The sequence below is a fragment of the Sus scrofa genome, chromosome 18 (assembly GCF_000003025.6).
Source record: "Sus scrofa isolate TJ Tabasco breed Duroc chromosome 18, Sscrofa11.1, whole genome shotgun sequence".
NCBI classification, from domain to species: Eukaryota; Metazoa; Chordata; class Mammalia; order Artiodactyla; family Suidae; genus Sus; species Sus scrofa.
Window position 1 is genome coordinate 54,132,356 of NC_010460.4, and position 20,294 is coordinate 54,152,649.

The 20,294-nt window shown below is 43.7% G+C and overlaps 1 protein-coding gene across 1 annotated transcript in view; it reads right to left on the reverse strand.

Moving 5' to 3' along the window:
• SUGCT (succinyl-CoA:glutarate-CoA transferase) overlaps window positions 1-20,294 on the reverse strand; it is a 643,685-nt gene that overhangs the window by 492,768 nt on the left and 130,623 nt on the right. Inside the window, exon 9 of the mRNA XM_021078652.1 lies at window positions 17,507-17,602. Within this exon, the coding sequence (XP_020934311.1) occupies window positions 17,507-17,602 (96 nt within the window). The remainder of the gene's footprint in view (window positions 1-17,506; window positions 17,603-20,294) is intronic.

The following is a 20,294-nucleotide window of genomic DNA, read 5'->3' on the forward strand; positions in this document are numbered from 1 at the left end:
CCCTCACTCTTCTCTTTCTGGGACCATTATAATGCAAATATTGGTGCACTGGATGTTGTCCAAGAGGTCTCTTAAACTGTCCTTGTTTCTTTTCATCTTTTCTTTATTCTGTTCTAAGACAGTGGTTTCCGCTACTCTGTCTTCCAACTCACTTATCCATTCTTCTGCCTCATTTATTCTGCTATTGCTTCCTTCTAGAGCATTTTTCATTTCAGTTATTGTATTTTTCAACTGTTTTGTTGTTCTTTATTTTTTTTTCTGATTCTTTGTTTAAAATTTTTTGTAGCTTCTCACTCTGTGCCTCATCCATTCTTTTACTGAGATCTTGGATCACCTTTATGATCATCATTCGGAACTCTTTCTCAGACAGACTGCCTATCACTTAGTTGTTCTTCTGAGGTTCTGTCTTGTTCCCTCACTTGGAATGCATTCCTTCGCCATTTTATCTTCTTTAAATTTCTATACATGTAGTAGCTTAGTTATGTTTCTTGACCTTGGAGAAGTGGCCTTCTGTAAGGGATTTCCTCCAGGAGCTCAACCAGATCCTTGCAGTGAATATCAGAGAAAACTCCCCTCCTGCTTCCAACAGGTGATGGGAAGAGGAGCCATTTTGAAATGGTAAAGGATATAATGAAAGGGTAAAATTTTTGAGATAAACCTGAGAGTGAAAGGCTGATACAGATATATGCATTGGAGTATAACCATGGTTCCTACTCCATAGCATATCCTTGAGATTTCTCAAGTAAGTAAATAAATAAGCATGCAAGCAAAGATGTTTATCAACAGTTGTTACTGCACATAGAAAGCTTCTTATATGCTATGCTTCTAAAAGCAAAAGGATATTTCAGACTAGATTATTTCATGGTCAAGGAAGAACAACTGTTAAAATATTGAGACCTTCTATTGACTTCTAATATGCTGGGATTGGAAAGCCTCAGTACAGCTGACAAGTTTCTCAGACATTTTTAAAAAGAGTCTCAAAAATGGAATGCCAAGTTCTCTCCACACCCTCCACAGAGCCCACCATTCTGAGTAATCAACATCTATTTACTATTAACTAAACAGAAATGTGTGGGCTTGTGTTCCAAGAACTTTATGATTGAATACCCTGTTAAAAAGATCAGAGTTCACAAATTGGTAATTTACCTACCTCACTGCTTTTCTGAGATTTGCTTCCACTTTATACCCCTCTTCCTTATCTATAAAGTAAGAGTTTTTGTCTGAGTGATCTCTCAGGTCCCTTTCTTCTGTTACTCTTTTTCCCAGAAGTCACAAGAAATGTAGCTTTCAACCAAGTATAAAGTTCTTAGTGACAATGATAGCTGTTCAAAAATTAGATTGTCTCCCTTGTAAGAAGTAAGTTCATTGCAGCTGAAGTGGAGAGAAGTTAGATCAGCATCCTCCTTTATCAGGCGAGAGCCAGAATGATTTGCTCCAGCCAGGAGAGCCTAATTTCCTTATGTCGCTCTGATGCTACATTCAAGGGTTGCCATGGGCCATGGTACTAGGTAATTTCACATGCATTTAATGTGGTCCTCAGAACAATCCTTGGAAGATTGGGTCAGGATTTGGAAACCAGGTCTTTCTCATATCCTCTCTTGAGATATAATCAAAATTAAAAGAATGTAGAGGCACGATGGTTTTGCTTCAAGTGAACCTTTGGTTTCAGAACCTTCCAATATTCCACTGGCCTGTTCAGAAGGATGCAACTTATATAATGACTCCAAATTCTTTTCCTGGTACCTAAGTAAAAGTAAGTTTCTAAATAATTCAGAGCTCACACTTTTACAAGTTTAGTCTTGTTTCTTCTTCCCTAAATGGGTAGCATTTCTTATAAGACTCAGCCTCCTGGCTACTTTCTTATCCACTTACATGATTTTCCAAATGCTTATTCCTGTTGGTTTTTAATTTCACTAACCAAAAGAGTCCTGCACCCTCAGAAATTTCACTGTGTACTTACTCTGCTAGATCATCTGTAAATGTGTTTAATAAAGAGGTCTATCAGAAATCCCTGGAGGGGCTTCACTGTTTACACATCTCTATCATCAGCAGGCTCACACACCCTACTTTTTGTTTTCTCAATTAATACCTATGTGTGACAAAATATTCTTCCCAATACCATGGTAAAACAATTCAGAATAGCTTTGTTGTAAAATTTTGTAACTGACTCCCTGAAAGTCTAAACAAATTATATTTTTCCTGGTGCTTATTTATCTCTTCAAACAAGCATATCATAGAAAACAGAATACTTTCCTCCATTCAATATACTAAGTGGTCAATGATCCTATAGCTTTTGAAATCCACCAAAATGAATGAGATTCACCAACTGATTGCAGGATCTCCACATAAGAAAGGAAACAAAGGTGGAATTCACATAGAGTGAAGAGTAAATGCAATAACTTCTTTTGCATTTTGGTCAATTTATCCCCTTGAGTTTCTTTAGAACCTTATGATGGATGCCATAAAGTTTCAGCAATTAACTCATATCCAGCATCAGGTAGAACATCCTGTTCCCTTATCACTATTTGATCTAATACTACATCTCTCACCTCTTTGCTTCAAAAGACATGATGACAGAGGAAATTTCTATGTTTCAACAAAGACTAAAGCAAAGAGTTCATTGAGCCTCTAGATCTCCTTTCTTCTCCATAAGCATGTCTTTTGCACCGTGATCATCAAGCAGTCCCATTGAGTTTACAAGTGACCTTCTGCCTTTCATGTATTAAAAAGCTTTTATTTCTGGACTGCAATTCTTTTGTGCTGTTTCTTGAATTCCTTTACAGTCTGACTGCCTCCTTATTTACACCTGACCTCTCACACTTTGAGGTTCTCCCTGTTCTCACTTGAACAATCTTTTGCCTGCTCCCCACGCCCCATGTTTGCTTCTTTTACTTTGTGAGATGGGTGCAGAAGTTTTCACAGGAGCTCCTAATCTTTGGTATGTGACATATTTTCCTGCTCTTCCACTAATGTGTTTAAAGCACTTCCAGGTTTCCTACAAGTTACAGACTTTTTAAAATATTACTTTCAATTTTAACTTAATGCACACATTGATTTGATCATAGTTCCATTTTCTAAAACTGAGTAGTGTGATGGAATTGTTTTAACTCCCCTTCAGAAGGTTGAATGTAATTGTGTTGTGAGCGTTATTACCATAGTCACAGAAAATTTCCTGCACCAACCCCTTGTCTAATCTTAGGTCCAAATCCAGTGTAATTTCACTCTCTCCTTAACTCTAAAACTTCTTGCCCTATGAAGCAGACATTTGTGTGACATTTTTCAGTCTCAGGGTATTATTTCACTCATAAATACTATTTGGTCTATTTTTCTAGTGTTATCAATAGAATTTCAGTATCCTGACCATATTCACTTGGTCTTTGGTGGGATCGTCCTAAGAAGTCTGAAAAGTTCTTGAAATCACAGGCAAAATCATGTGTGTATATCGGCATGTGTACTTCTCTGAGCAGCAATTCCACAGGGCTTTCATCATCTTCTTAAAACAATTATGAGCAGGATGAAAGAAAGGAAGGAAGGAAGGAAGGAAGGAAAGAGGTAGGGAGAGGGGAGGGGTGGAGGGGGAAGGAAGAAGGAAGGAAACAAGGAAGGGAGGGAGGGAGGGAAGAGAAAAAAATGTTTAAGAGCCACTGGTCTATAGTGTCCCTAAATATATTCTTATTACTGAGCAGGAATTTCTTATCCACAGAGAATTTATTTGTCCAGCTTTATTTTATACATTTTCATTTTCTCTTTTTCTTGTACTTACTCTATTGTCATTTCTATAAATAAAATGTTATAACCCATCAGTTCATCCACCCCTAAGATTCCTACAGATTTCCTATCCCTGTAGTAACAGTTTTCACTAGTTTCTACATTTTCTCCTCCTACCAAACCTATGAAAAGAAAATGGAATTGGGATCCTTACTTGCTACCAATCATTCTATCCATTCTGCTTTATATGAGGGTTTATATGCATTTCAATACATGGGGCTTTGCTTGTCTACAAAACTGTCAATTTTATGTTTCTCTCACCCAGTACACCACAGAATCTCCTCCTTTCCCGCCTCCTTCCAGCTACCACCGCCATCACGCTAGCAAGACTGTGCCAGCTTGGGTCTCATGCTTCCTCTGCACTTATCAACTTTCTCCCAATTTTAGGTTAAACCGTAAACTGCCACTTAACAGATTCACTACACACAGAGCTCATTTTCCGGCCCCCACATTAACACAACACCTCAATGCACCATTATATTTGCTGAACAAACCTCAGATTCTTTCGCAATCTACACAGTAACACCATTATAAGTTTTGTTCCCTACCCCCCAGCCTCTTTGAACTGGGACTGACCTCACTGACTGGACTCCTTGCAATGGAAACAAGAATGATATGGTAAAAGAAAAAAAGAACAAGCCTGACCCCTTTTAAGGCTTTTTGAGAAGGCATTTTAAATAATTATCCAAAATGTATATTAAAGTTAACTTTGTAAAAACAAAAGAAAAAAATCCAATGTGGATTCCAAAACCCTAATGAGGAAAATGAAAGAATATTCTTAAGATACATAGGGCTCATAATTTCTTCATCGTTTGTATCCTCTTCAAGTTGAGGCGGCCAGTACATCCAGATGTCCCTTGTCCTCTAGCAACAGGATATCATCAAATCAAACCACAGGGCAGCTGATGATGGACCTGCAAAGCCTCCTCCAAGGGTGTTTCAGGATGAAAGATCTCTTCGGACTTCCTCACAGTAGCTCTCCGAGGCTGCTGCTAGCCGGGGAATGTTCCAGTAACCCCTGAGACTCGAGTAACAGCTACGTAAGGCCTAGCAGGCCTCTCGCAACCGAAACGGTCCTTCCGAAGTGGTGAAGATCATGAAGACAGGCAATTTGGAACTTGGATGTGGCAAAATTTCAGTCGGGATCCGGCAGAGCAAATGTCCAAGGTGATCGCTCTTCCGGAATAACGTTAAATTGGTGAGCAGCATCACGGGCCAGCCTGGGACATGGCTGTGCGGACAAAACGAATGGTGCTATTAGCTGCTCCCAATCCTCTGGAATGTGGCCACCACTGAGGGGCATTTTCGTTGAGAGAACCGTGCAGGGCGTAAGGAGAACTTCTCCCCCAGTTGCGGTTCTCGGAGAGTACCCCTCCCGCTCTGCACCCCAGGATCTGCTCCTCACCCCCCCCACACACACACACCCACATCCGCCAGGCAGAGGGAAAGGGAGACTCCTCCTTGACGTGCAGCTGTCCTCGGGTGGAGAAAAAGTGAAGGAACAGGGGCTCCTGCCGCAGCTGCTGGACTGGGCTTTAATAACGGAGAGATGGGGCGAATGGGGGGGTCTGTGGACGGGCGCAGGAACGGGGATGACCCCTACCATCTACTGACCGTCCGCCAGGCACGCCTGACTCTGTGCCACACTCTGTGTAGGGACGGTCTGGCCCAGGAAACAGGCAGAGCTGTCCGTTTGACCAATGAAGAGACGAGGCTGAGTGAAATGACGCAGTTTGTCCAAGGTCTGTCTGACTCTAGAGCCCATGCTCTTAAACAACGTATCTAAAGCACGCGACTGTGTCTGGGAGCGTCGGAAGTCTTAGCAGCCACAGTTAAAAAGAGAGGAGGGAAGGACATTTAACAGCAATGGGGATGGTGGTATAAAATCCTAAAGCTGCAGAAGCAGAAATTTAGACTGTGGCTAGGAATGGGAAATGAACACTTCAGGCTTACTGTCCATAATTTAGATACTTTTAAAAAACAGAAATTGATCTTCAATAAAATGCTTAAAAAGTAACCCTGCTCCCGGCCATCAGGATGATTCACCGTAAGATGCTGTAAAAGGACTCTCAGGATTTGAAATCAACCCTACGGCCACCTGAATTATTCTGAACCAAATAAAATTACATTTAAGCAAAAACCATACTGTTCTCATAGCACTAAGAATTTCACTAGACTAAAATCAACCAAATTAAAGTTTTCGCTCCTGCGGGGATACGATAAATTCTAGGTGCCCCTCCCAGGCCCTGAGAAGAGGAAATATGCGCACTCACAAAACCCACCCAAGCACACTCAGGGACCTGCTACTTTACTGCTTGTTTGCTACCCTTGTTAAATGAGACAGATGAAAAACCACATCAGACTCAGAGGGAGGAGAATTTTGCAAGAGGCTGACTTATGCCAAGAACTAACTTTTCTCAGGCTGGGCATCCGGCAAAGACACTGGATATGGTAAAGCACAGTCCTTAACCTTTTTGCCCTCCTTTCGTAATAACACGCAGACCTAACCAGCTGCTGAGAGGACTTTTCCCGGAGGCCTCCTACCTCTCTGAAAGTGTGTCGTCTCCCTCTGGGTCTTACTTTACCTGGAAATGTCCCTTATGCTCATCTTCGTGGCTCCAACTAATGCCCTACAAGGTTACACGCGGGACATTTCTCTCTAAGCAGAAGTAGACTTCTTTATAAAACCACCCTTGAGACAAGCCAAGAACTCAAACAGGTCTGCACTCCCTCCAGCAATCATGTAGAGGCTGGTGCTAATTTCAGGATACAGCCTCGCTTCCTCTCTGCTCTCACTCACTTCTGCGGAGATCAAACCTGTACGTTTACGCTGCGTCGCTGTGCTGAGCAGGCCACGATGCTGTTCCCTCGATGAGCCAGTCGGGGAGCGCGTGCAGCACACTCTGTGCTAAGGTTATATAATGACAGACCGAACCCAAGCAACAGGAGGCATGAAGGAGGGAAACAAGGGAAGGCAGGGATGCTGATTCCACAAAACGAGCATCACTCCCAGGAACCTCTCTCCAGGACTTTGAGCCAGAAGGAAAGGTAGCTTCACCTTAAATAATCAACGTGTATATCAGTAGCTCTAAGGATGAGGAGGAAATCACCTAATAATGTGTTCCTGCTCATGGATCCTTCCGAGTTTCCACGGGGGCGGGTAATGCCTTCCCGTTTACCAGGTTACAAGAGTGACATCTAGTGGACTCATGATGCAACGACCAAACTGAGTTCACAGAACACTTTAGAGCAGGGCTTTCTCAAACTCCAACTCGAGATCGTGTTAAAATGCAGGTTCTGGTTCATTAGAATAAACAAGAATCTATCATCTCTAATGAGCTGGCAGGAAACGCCGATGCCACCGCCCTGCGGAGGCAAGGACCTCAGGCCTTTCACACCCTTGGGAAAGGAACGAGGGAAGGAGCACCTGAGAGTCCTTTCCAGGTAAAATTAGGTCCAAGAAGTTATTAGCATGACTTAAAAAAAGCACGTTCCTATTCCACTAGCCCCCTCGGTGTGCACATTTAGTGTCTCCTGTCCACGCAGAGTCCCTGCCCCAGGCCCCTTCCGCTGAAGACCAGAAACGAAACTGGGAAGCAGGAGGCCGTGCCTCCCAGCCACGCGGATACATGTGGACGTGAGCGGCTCAGGTCTGCCTTCGCGTCGGAATCTGACATCTCATAGGTCTTCTTTCGCTGCATTATTTTATTTGCCCAATACTGAGTTGCCCAATACTGAGTTACAGTCGTGCTTTGCAGCGTTGTCAGACCTCAGCTCTTTCCCCAGGTAACCTGCACCTGACAGAGCGCCATCAGGGTGTTGTGTGAGTGCCAAGCACACCTACTCAGAATTTCCACAACACTTGCCCTGGACACCCCTGCGAACAGAACAGGATGCGTAGCTACATCCAAGGCCAGCGGTCTCCAGAACCCAGGCCTACGTGACTTACCTGAGCCAGACAGCCTGACCTCCACGCAGGCCAGACGCTCAGCGGCGAGGCACTGTGCATTCCTCCACCGAGGAGTCTGCCAGACCTCACGGAGACTCCTGCCAAGGCCTCCATCTCAGCTGGATTCGACCCTAAAGGCTCGAAGTCACAGTTCTAGGAGCCACCAACACCAAGCAAACCAGCTCTCTTTTGCCAAACACACACACACACAAACAGGTATAAAACCCACTTTCCGGTCCTGTGGAATTCCGCAGTACAAGTCAACTGACCCATGACCACGATCATTTTTAAGCAGTGGACCCTTGTTTCAGGCTCTTAAAGAAATCAGTGGCTGTGTTCTGGTTGCAGCGGGGTTGGAAAACTCAGATCCGCTTCCTTGGCGTCTCCCTCACCCCAAGCCCCTGAATGTTCACTCCTTCCCACCCCAACTCTGGCGCCGGCCTACAAAACTCACAGAATTACCCTTTGAAAAGTGGAACCTGAGTCTCTCAGGGGCCAAAACCCATCCCAGTTCCTGGACTGCTCAAGGACTGCGTCACTCACATTACGGAGATGGAGCCCGCTATGACTTGACCTAAGTGTGATTCTAACACAATTTTAGCACATGCGCAATCAAAGGCTTCATTCCAAAGACGCACACAACCTGATTTCCTGAGTGAGATGTGCTTTTAAGTCGTGATTAAGGATCTCCGCAGTGAGGAAACAACAGAATTGTGGACACCTCTTCAGTTGCTCTTGGCAGTGCTGAAGGGGAAATTATGTACAGGAAAATGTCACAGGATTCCTCCTCAGAGTGGGAGGAAGCTAGAGAAGGGAACTGACGCCAGTGCAAGCGGGGGGCAGCCCCTCGTCGGCCAAGCGGGACAGTGCTCCTGCCTGCTTAGCCGTGCCCCTAGTGTCGCCTCGACAAGTTCCCTAACCTCTCCATGCCTCGGTGTCCTCACTGCAGGTGAAGCTATTAGCTCTACCTGTTTCGTAGGCTGCTGTGAGGCTGGAGCTGATATGCGTAAAGCGTCTACTAGCTGATCCACAGCAATCATCCAGTACATGCTACCTCTCCTGGTCATAATGGTTATGACGAATATAATACTACTGAGTCAGTAATATCCGTATTCCTGTTTAACGGGATTTCCAAAACGGCATTTGATTGCTTTAGGCTAACTTTAGCCAAATTCAACAGGCATAAACCACATACATCCCATCAATTTCGCTTGTATATTGAGAATATTGAGAACGCAAGAGAAGTTGATAAGATCCTAAAGGAATTTCAGTTCATTCTTTCAGATAAAGTGCCTTTCTTTGTGCCTTCTTCGACTTTACCTCTTGGGGAAATGCTTCTGTCCACTGGAGGCAACACTGATTTTTAAAAATCACAATAATTTTTGAACAGTCATACGTGTGTTTATTCTTTGTACAATATGCTGTCCTTAAACAACATATTGCCTAATGTATTTTAAATTTAGGGATTTTATTTTATCTTGGCCACACGCATGGCATGTGGAAGATCCTGGGCCAGGAATCCAACCGGAGCCACAGCTGTAACCAGAGCCATGGCAGCGACGACACTGGATCCTTAACCCGCTGAGCCACAAGGGGACACCTGGGGATTTTACTTTAAACCAAAGAAAACTGAATCTTTTCTAAGGAGAAGCCCAGAGGGTGGCAGTTACCATGCCGGTAGCTCTAATTTTATCTGTTCTAATTGTACTGCCTGCCAGACTGCCCAATTACCTTACGCCTAGGACTATGCAACATCCCAGCCAATTGGTTTCAAAATAACCAGGATCTTCACGTAAATTGTTTTGTTCCATTTTAGTAAGAACCCTAAATTCATAAAGATTAAGACAAATGTAAGTTTTTAAAGCAAATAATCAAAAGCTACCTGGACAAAACTTTAAATAAAAGGGGCGGGGGAAATTCAGACAATTCACGCCTTAATGGAAAAAAAAAAAAAAACTTTTGAATATTCTATCTTGTCAGTGCTAAGTCATCCAAAATTCTGCAGAAAACTCTGAGATGTGATCTCATATACTTGTCATCACCTGCACGTTTGTGCCCCCTAAATCTCCAGGTACACTTTACTGGGTGGAGACTGTCAGTGCGATCTGAGGGTTCATTGTGATCTGAAGGTTCTAGGAACAGATGTTCAGAATACACTGTAGTTCTCTCCCTTCTGAAAACAGAAGGAGAAATTGTCACAATTTTTGGCTCTCAAAAGGATCGGTATGTTATAGAAACAGGTTCCCACCTTGTGGGTTCCGCAGAGATTACTTGTGAAAAATCACTTTTGTCGTGTTTCATTTAGTTAAGTATGAATTTACACTCAATCTCAATTAACTAAACATCTCAGTAAGCTAGAAACGCTGTTCCCTTTGACAACTGAGTGATGTGGCTATATATATACGATTCTCCTCAAAATGCATTTCTTTCAATAATGCTACATTTGGGCCATGGCTCAACACCACAATTTCTAAAAAAGATCTCAGAACCGTTTTTTTTAATAGAAAAGCACCGCAGTACCTTGCCTTCCTTTTCATTTTCAGAAAGAAAGAAAGAAAATTGAGAAAGAAAATCAGCTATCTATCTTTATCTGCTCTGCCCCTAAGCGGCCATAGACAGTTTTCATAAACTATTTCACAGTTTCCTATAAACTATTTTACAAAGTTGTTACTTCCAACTTCAGAAATAACAACAGGAGCCCCCTTCCATCAAGTCGTTACTAGAGTCAGGTACTACACAGCACAGCACAGACACTTTCCTTAAATTCCATCAATGGACATGGAAACAACTACGATTATCTCCTTTTGGCAAAGGAAGCAGCTAAGACGAGAGATATCAAAAGACTTGGCCAAGGTTTCACTGCCATTAAGTGGCAAAGCCAAGTGATGAGTCCAGGTCTGGCCAACTCCAAAGCTTACATCCTCTCAGCCATGCTTACCACATCACCTGTGACTTCCTTGAAATCAAGGCCTCGCTCTTCCTCGTCTGGAAGCCTTCCGGACCCAAGACAGTGCCTATTCCATAGGGGGATCCAGGAACCGTTGTTTATTTATCAAGAGTCATTTGAAAGCATGAATGAAAACATGATAAAGGGAAACCTCCAACTGCTGCATAGCTCAGAATTCAAATATACTTCTATAGCCAGGTCACTTACTAGGTTTGGTACCTGCTAAACTCATAATAAGCAGGTCATCTGTCAAAGGGATGATGGAAACAGATCAGAAGAATTCTACCTACCCAAGAAACTAAAAGAAAGGTAGCCACCATGTGCCAAGCACCAAAAGAACTACCAGTTTGGATACAGGGAGAAAAGAAACATGTTTCGAAATCTTAAAACCATGGTTCCAATCCCGGCCCTTTCAGTTTTGAGCAGTGACCAGAGGCAAGTTGTTTTACCAAATGTCCCTTTCCTCGATATGTAACGAGGAAGAAAGATGTACACATGCCTGGTCCAGTTACCCGGTGTGTGTTCAACAGAAGCCAGTGTGACTCTCAGTGCCCTGCTTATCGTCAATTAAGTAACACACGCAAGACAATCATGTGCTTGTCTAAACTGCACTTTCAACCTTCAGCGAATGCATATGCTTTAGGGCAATATGGTATAAAAAAAAAAGTCACACAAGAAAAGGCAGATGTGTATCATTCACTTTCCGACTTTTTAAAAAATCCTTAACACGGATTTAGAAGAAAAAAGATTCCCGAGGTTAACTTATCTGCTACGATTTAACAGCATTTTGACGTTTTTCTCAGGAATGATAGCAAAGTGCTGCATCTCTTCAAACTTGCAATTTACGGCCTGAGTGCCTGAGTCTCCGCTTATGCCAAATTAAATACACAGTATAATGTCCCTACCAGAAACAACACAGCCCAGCTTCCTGCTCTACTCCTTGGGTGAATGAGCGCAAACTGAAGAAAAAGGAAGGCATGGTTTTATTTAATCAACTGAATAATTGTTTTCTTCATTCTCCCGAACGGGAAGCTATGGGGGGGGGTTATTTAAAAAATCACCGTGTAAATTATCAAACTATTAAAAGGAAAATTTCCCTTTGAAGGCCCTACATTTGAAAGGCTCAAGAAAAAAACATAAAAAGACTATTCTTTATTACCCAGCCATAAAAAAGAATGAAATAACGCCATTTGCAGCAACATGGATGGACCTAGAGATGCTCATATCAAGTGAAGTAACTAGACTCAGATGAATACCATATGACGTCTTTTATATGTGGAATCTAAAAGACGATACAAATCGGAGTTCCCGTCGTGGCACAGTGGTTAGCAGATCTGACTAGGAACCATGAGGTTGCGGGTTCGGTCCCTGCCCTTGCTCGGTGGGTTAAGGATCCGGCGTTGCCATGAGCTGTGGTGTGGGTGGCAGATGCGGCTCGGATCCCGCGTGGCTGTGGCTCTGGCGTAGGCTGGCGGCTACAGCTCCGATTTGACCCCTAGCCTGGGAACCTCCATGTGCCACGGGAGCAGCCCAAGAAATGGCAAAAAGACAAAAATAAATAAATAAATAAATAAATAATAAATAAAAGAAGATACAAATGAACTTACTTCAAAATAGAAACAGATCCACAGATACAGAAAACAAACTTAAGGTAACCAAGGGGGAAAGGAGGGGAGAAGCTTGGGATTAACAAATACAGACTAATATATAAAACAGATAAACAAGGACCTGCTATATATATAGCACAGGGAACGATAGTCAGTATCTCGTAGTAACCTATAATGGAATATAATCTGCAAAAAAATAGGTATATATGTACAGCAGAATCACTTTGCTGTATATCTGAAGCATTCATTGCAAATCAACTATACTTCAATTAAAAAATTAAAAAAAATTTTTTAAACAAAAAGGTATTCTTATTAATGAACGGCCCAGAAGGTCAGTTTCCTCTCACGAGTCCACAGCACTCAAACTCCTGAGGCTATAAAATCCCTACCCGTGAGGCCCACCCAGCAAAATAGATGGGACCAGCAGACACCGCCCGACACTCTTTAGGAATTGTGTAACATCAGTAAAAGCGTAAAGAAATGAGATGGTAACCAGAACAAGCTACGCCCTGGAGTGGAGGGGTTCCGGCTGGGAGTGGGCTGTCCAAGGCTGGGTTTTGTTAAGGTCAAGGATTAGATCACGTATTTACCCACTGATGGATAAAGCAGGAGATGGAAGAGATCAAGGGTAGGAGCAACGCCTGCAATAGACAAACTGTGAAAGGGACAAATCGTCCACTGTGTGGGAGAAAATGAAGTGAGCTCCATGCAGGTGCCCCTGTAGGAGTCTGAGTTATGGTGGAAAACTTAAGTAGTTCTCCTCTGGCTGCGTCGCTTTTTCGTGTACTACGAGACAAAGCCTTTGGCTAAGCATGAGGAGAGAGGAGCAAGATTTGAGGTGAGAGAGAGGGAAACAGGCATCTCAGAGAGAGAAAATAAATGTGTAGGTAAAGGGGCAGGGCTGCTGGGCAAGGCTGGGGAGAGACAGCCATGAACTGAGAGCGAGACGTCAACGTGGTAATTACGCTTTCTTCCGCCACGCTCACCGCCTCGGGGCAGTGGAACGGAAGGCATGACGTATGAAGTCTAGGGGCCCTGGGATTTGCCAGCTGAATACGGATGAGGCGTGCAGGCACCGCTGGCAGTGAGGTCTAGATCTACGCCCTTCTCACTGTGATGTGAGGCACCACCCGGGATCAGAATCGGCCTCGTAACAGGGTTTCCAAACGACGCACAGGCACGTGGGAGAAATGAGTGAGTGGGAATCAGGTGAGAGGGGGAAAGATGTGGAGAGCGCTGGGAGGCTACGAGCAGCCAGGCTTTGCTCTGCTCCTCGATGTGGACGTTAGACCACCAAGGCTGATGGCTGGGGTCACAGGAAGAGGAACAGAGCCGGGCGGGAGTCAGCGTCCAGGTGATGGCAGACGGCCCGGAAGGCTTGGAGTCCTGCGGGTGGTGGAGGCCAATGTGTGAGGAGCGATGAGCGTCCTTCTGGCGGCCTCTCAAGCGGGGATGGTTGTGGTTGCGGTCTCATTCTCCGGGCTAGTCCCTTGGGCAGTTTACATCGACTGCGGGGGCAACAGTGCCACCGAAGGAACACACGGAACTCTGCGAGCTCCCTCGAGTCCTGCTGCAGGGGGCATGGCCTCGGGGAGAGGGTCCTACCAGGAAGGCAGACAGAGCTAGGTAGGCTTCTCTTAGATGCACACACCAGCACGCCCGCGAGGAAGGGACTATCTTTACATAAACAGAGAACTGTTAAGCATTTAGGGGAGAGGAAGTCCCCCAAAGATCTGCGCAGCAACAGAGAATGTGACGACTCTGTGTATGACTGGACGGATGACGTCTCTTGAAAAGGAGAAAAGCCGAAAAGAAGGGAGAGAATGAGGAACAGAAGACGGGGGGCTCTTATGTTCTTCATAACAGTGAAATTCCCCAGTATTGGCCAAAGGCTATGGTAAGAAAGGGGAGAACGCCTATCAGAGACCGTATCCATTTCATCTATAAAAAAAAAAAAGCCCTCCACTTTTCTTCAAAATATTCAGGAGAGCTTCCTTCGCGTTCAGGGTGTTTGTGAATGGATCTTCTGTAACACTGGAGAGAGGCGGAGATCAGCATGGGTCATGAGGCCAGGAAACAGAGAACAGAAAAATAGGCTCCCAGAATGCTGAAGGACTTTGGGAGAGAGTTTTGGAATATCCGCGCAATGCAACTAAGGGATTACCGTACTACTCCTATACCTAAAGGGGGAGTGGTCCCACTCGCAACTGCACATATACTAATAAATCTAATAAAATATACTCTTTTTGAAAACTGGCTAACTGCTTTCTCTTCACTCTCCTCTTCCATTCCTAAAAGACTCCTGTTTTAATAAATGTAATTGTTTGGAGGGTTGAGAAACACTGACCTAATACCAATGCATTAAAAATATGAACATGCCCTGCCCTTGCTCAGTGGGTTAAAGATCCGGCGTTGCCGTGAGCTGTGGTGTAGGTTGCAGACGCGGCTCGGATCCCGCGTTGCTGTGGCTCTGGCGTAGGCCGGTGGCTACAGCTCCGATTCAACCCCTAGTCTGGGAACCTCCATATGCCGAGGGAGCGGCCCAAAGAAATAGCAACAACAACAAAAGACAAAAAGATAAAAAAAAAAAAAATATGAGCATGAACGTTATGTCATTACCGACCCCTCGGGCTAGGGGCAAAATCCACTGAAAATGGGAACAAAAGAAGCACTGAAATGAAAAGTTTTTTTTAAAAATCTGAATTCTCGGAAAAGCATCCAACAAGGTGTTCAACAAGGAGCAAAACGCTGAGCTCAACTCTGTCTCCTTGGTTGAATTAAGAAGATGGCAGACAAAGGACAGGGAGGAAAGAACACAAGTGGAAAGTCAATCCACGAAGCTAAGAATTGCATGTATACAAAATAACACACAATCAAGGATCACTATTTTTCAAGAACTTACATTCCATGCACTCAAGGCCCACGGTCCTCCCGATAGGGTTCAGTAACAATGGGGAAAGTGAGCTGGGCACCTTGACCCACTCCTGAGACCATCAGGGTCTTCCATGAGGCTTTCGGCTTAAAACTCAGACAACTCAGATTAGCTGCAAAGCCGTAATTATTATGGAAAACTGAATTACAAGTATCCTAGAATTCACCCATAAAACTATGTCCCAAATCTATTTTAAAAATTGAAAACAGACTAGGGTCTACCAGCATATCTAGGATCCATCTTGGCATGCTCGTTTCATTCAAGCTAAATCTGCATGTGTTCCTTAATCACAGTGCTGCACCATTTCTCCACCAAGGGGAAACAAATTAATTCCGGGCTTCTGAGGAAAGACCCTAGTAGCTCTTCTCTTATTTCTTACAGATTATAAAGTTGCAATCAACCAGTCAAATAAGCACAGTATCCATTTTATGTGACCAGGACAATTCGAGAAGGAAAAGCACATTTCTCTCTCCAAAGAAGAGAGACAAACACACACACAGAGTCTCCCAGATTTTTTTTTACATACACTAATAAAAGCCAAAAATTCTAAATTTCTCTTCACCTCAAAGGGAAATAATTGAGAGGACACCCAAGATGTCAGAGCCCTCAATATAAACACCCAGGCGGGAGAGCACACAAGATGTATTTAAAAGACATCCTCCTTTTTCAAAGTAAGCAAAAAACAGACTCTAAACATTCTACGTGAACATCGAGAACATCTCGCTCCGCGACGTGGGTTGGGATCATCCCGCAGAGCCTTCCGGCTCCACCCCTGAGACGGATGCTGTGGGGTCCAGCACTGCCCTCTGTTACCATGCCCTTGAGAGGGACTCCCATTGTAGCTGACGACCATGAATGAGCTGGTGAGACCCCTTAGCTGGGAGCAAGTCTGAAGGGGGAGCGGAGGGCAGTGGAGTCAAAGGGAACTGAAATCGCAGCATCCTCTGTCAAAGGCAGCACGAACTAAAAGAACATCCAACAAAGATGAGAAGCTCGGAGCTCAGATTGGATCACCTATCCAATCTAGGTGTCAGATTCCTTCCCTGGAAAATAAGGCTGACTATGATGATCTCTAGTTCAAGAAGAAGACTTCTGGGAAAAAGGGAGGCAGGTCTTGCTGGCAGTGTAGGATCAGCCACAAAGGGCTAAGAAATGAGGAAGCAAAATGTCACTAATGGGGTCATAAAACCACTGTTGGAGAAAAGAGGGAAAGCACTAGAGAAAATGCCTCCACAGCTGTAATTATGCCAAAAGATTAACTGAATGTATCAAAAAGCAACTCTACGGAGAACTCAGAGGAACACCTCAAATTTAAAGGGACCATAAATGGAAACAGAGAAGAGTTCTAGGTTCACATTGGATCACTGCCTTCCCAAATCTGTATATTAAAAAATGTAAATAAAACTAGTTTTGCCCTAGGATATAATGTTCTTAAAACAAAAAGCATGAGTAGCAGTGTTGATGTATTTCCTGGCAAATGGAAAATGCTGACTTTTTATGTTCTGTTAAGAGCACGAGCACTGAAATGACAACAGTAAAATCCACTCCTTTATTCAACAGGCATTTATACAGTACCTCATATGTACTCCTTCCGGAAGTGAGAAGGGCTACAACAGTGAAGAAGATACCTCTACTCTCAGGCTTACAACACAGCACAGAAATAAGACAAACACATAGTAAGTACAAGGAGATATGGCACAAGGTGCCTAAGCAAACTTGAGGGGTTTGGAGGAAGAGCTAAAGTTTTTGTTTTTATTTTTGAAAGATCACAGTTTCCTCACATATTCATTCAAACTAGCCAAAGTCAAGAATTTCTAAGGACAAGTTTAGACACTTAATAAAGAACAGCAGTTCCTGAACCATCTGCTTTGCTCCAAAAATGAAGATCTGTCACACGCAAATTCTCATTTTTCTGCAACCCTGTGAGGATTATTGTCAGCTGGGGTAGGTAGCATTTGGTTTATAATTGACATGGCAAACAAACCTTGCTTCATAAAATGACTACAATCAGTGCCTCTCTGGAGTGGATAAAAAAAGCAAATCATCATATGAGTCAAAAAGTCTCTCATTTTCAGCAAGTTCTTTTGATCCATTTAAGTGTCCTGTTACTAATCTTCTCATGAAGAAAAATGTGCAAAACACAGAATTTAAAGTGAACAACAGAAGAACCTTGTTATAATCAGACAAAGATCTATGACAGGACATGCTGAAAGTTTAAAAAAAAAAAAGAAATCATTTCTCAAACTCATATCATACAAAACTGCAGATTCTGATAGGCCAGTCTTACATTGCTGTTCTCTTACCTGGTAAGGAACAATACTGCCATGAGCTGTGCCCCAACGCTGAGCTTCTTTTTGGCCAATAAGATAATTAGCAGCTACCTGGGTCAAACATGCCACCTGCCAGAAAAAAAAAAAAAAAACAGCTAGTTTATCTATATTCATAAACAGAAGAGACGTAATAGAAACATTCTCATTTGATTTCATTCATGTCATTGCAGAAAGAAAAAAGAGAGAAAACTGTGCTGTTTTGTTAGAAAATATGCAGGCAGCCACACTTTCATCATACAAAGAAAAGAGCAATATTACAATATTGCGTGAGTCTAAGTACTGAATAATGGTCAATTGAGAAATATGAACACGAACCCATTCAGCTCCTGGAAAGATCATCTGAAGGCAGAGGTTGACCCAGCAGATGGAACCCTGGTCCAGCCTTTAGCATCAAAGCAACTAGCGTGTTCCCTTTTCCCTCTACTTTCCATCAGGATGACACGAAAAGAGTCTGTATCGTCACTGAGCAGGTAAACCGAGTCAGGAGCCACATTCCTCTAAAGTTCTCATAACAGGAAATAATAATAATAAACTTCCATTTTTTCAATTTAGTCAAGTTTTCTTTTACTTGTTGCCCAAAGCATTCTTACTGACCCAGAGAATCAAGATTATTTAACTTTTTTTATTCATTAGTGAATCATCTCATTTAAACAAAAATTACTATACTTTTCTCACCTTGGTCCTAGGCCCACATCCTCACTGTTGGACGTAATTCAGCTTTCAAGAACCACAGACCTATTAAAGGGCTCATCTAAACTACACGGTCAACCTCTGACTCTTGCGGTATTTCCTATGCAGACACTGAAAACCTGTAATAGTTCGATTCCAAATGAGGATAATGACTTGATTCCTGGTGATCCGCCACAAAGAGCTTATGTTCCAAGGACTATCCCTACCACCCAGGGCCCAGAACTATGGTACGGAGGTGACCTAATAACAAATTTTCATAACTTCCAGAATAAATCTTCCAGCCTCACAGCCTAATCATGATGCGACATGGGCTGGCTTTTCCCACTCCATATCATCACCTGTCATCAGGAATCTACCCAGCCAGCACATCGCACATCCCACACTGAGACTGGCTCTGGAGCAACTCAAGGGGTGGTTTTTCAGGGCTTGATGCTACAACCTGTTATCCTTCCACCTGGCACGGCAGCCATGTCTCCCACGAGGGCTGTCAGAGGGGCTCGGCCTGGATGAATCTCCTTGCTGTAGCAGCCATTCCCCTTTACGTTTTTCTTCGGATGCACACTCACTTTTGTGTTCATTTACTGCTCTGCTGAAATTGGAACTGCCTTATGGCAGCTGGTTTGGCTGTGCTGCCCAGGTGGCAAAACTAATAGGCTCTGAGTCATCCACTGCTGGACCTCCATCTGGTCGTGGGCATTTGAACCATGGAGCGTTCCAGGGCTGCCTGGGGCTGCCTGGTGCTAATCACCATTCCACAGATTACTCCTGTGTCTTTCAAAACAGAAAATCAAATCGACATTTTGCAGTGAAAATGTCCTGGACGGGAAGTCCAGATGCATGGTTCCTAACTTCTGTCAGCCTCTAACTGCGTGACTGTAAGTTCGTAACTTAACGACACTGACTTGCAGACACCTCCTCTGTAAAATCTTGGGCATTCGGTCTAATCCGATCACGTCCGAATCTTTTTTGAACAAATCATAACTCCTGTATCAAACCAAATACATGAATAATACGTAAGCAGATAATGCCCCAAGTGGCCTGGCTGAAGCAGAGGCAGGACTCTATGCCACCCTAGGAAACATGAACACAGAACACAGTTTGCCAAAGAGTAAATGGTCTTAAGTGTGTTTCCAAGGTCGGTCCTCCAACTCTCACTTTTTCTTAACAATGTAACAGGTAAACGATAGCAGGGATGCAACAGCATTTTCCCATAAAGGCTCTTCCTGAAACTGGGAACTTTTTCTCAGGTCAGTTTTCACTCTAAGAAGGGTACCTCTTTGACCTGGCTTTGCTGTGAGGAGGGGTTGTTCCTTTCAAAAATCCTAGTGCAAGTCACTCTTTAAGGAGTTCTCTGCTAAGGGAGGCCAAGACTTCACTTTGGTACAGGTAATTCTCTGCAAGCCAAAAGCCACAGGAGGCTTGGTATTCCCACCTTTCTAATTTCAAAGTCAAATGACAGTCAACAGGCCAACAACAGCAGCCACGGCTGCATGACCGGGTGGTTAACCTGTACCTCCTAGACTGATCAGAGGTGGGTGCCAGGGGGAGGCGTGGCCTGGATGCTAGGCGCGGGGCGGGGGGGGTCAGCCTGGCTGCCTCCTTTCTTGCCCACTACCTCATTCTTTCTTTCTTCTCGATTTTGACTTCTCTGCCTTTGATGCTGCCTTGATAAGCTGTCTTTGACAGCTATCTTAATAAAAGTAGCCCCATTTATAGGGTGGGTTTGAAGGAAGGCTCGGAATCCTTCACATGGACTGTTCCCAAATGGCACGGCATACCCCTTTTCTCCACACAACAAAGAGCACTGCAGGACTAGCACGCCCCACTGGGCAGAAAGGTTAAACAAGATTTTACACCACTTGCCATCCAAAAACAAAGTGGGATTTGCCAGCAACTACTCAGAGGCGGGGGGGGGGGGATCTATTTTAAAAAAGAGAGCAACATGGCTAAATTTAGCAACCCAGTGTTTCAAAGGGGAATTACAGATCTGAAAGTAATCTACTATTTACAAAGATGTATTTTAAGGCAGGAAAAGGGGGAGAAAGTCAACAGCAATGATGTGATTATGTAT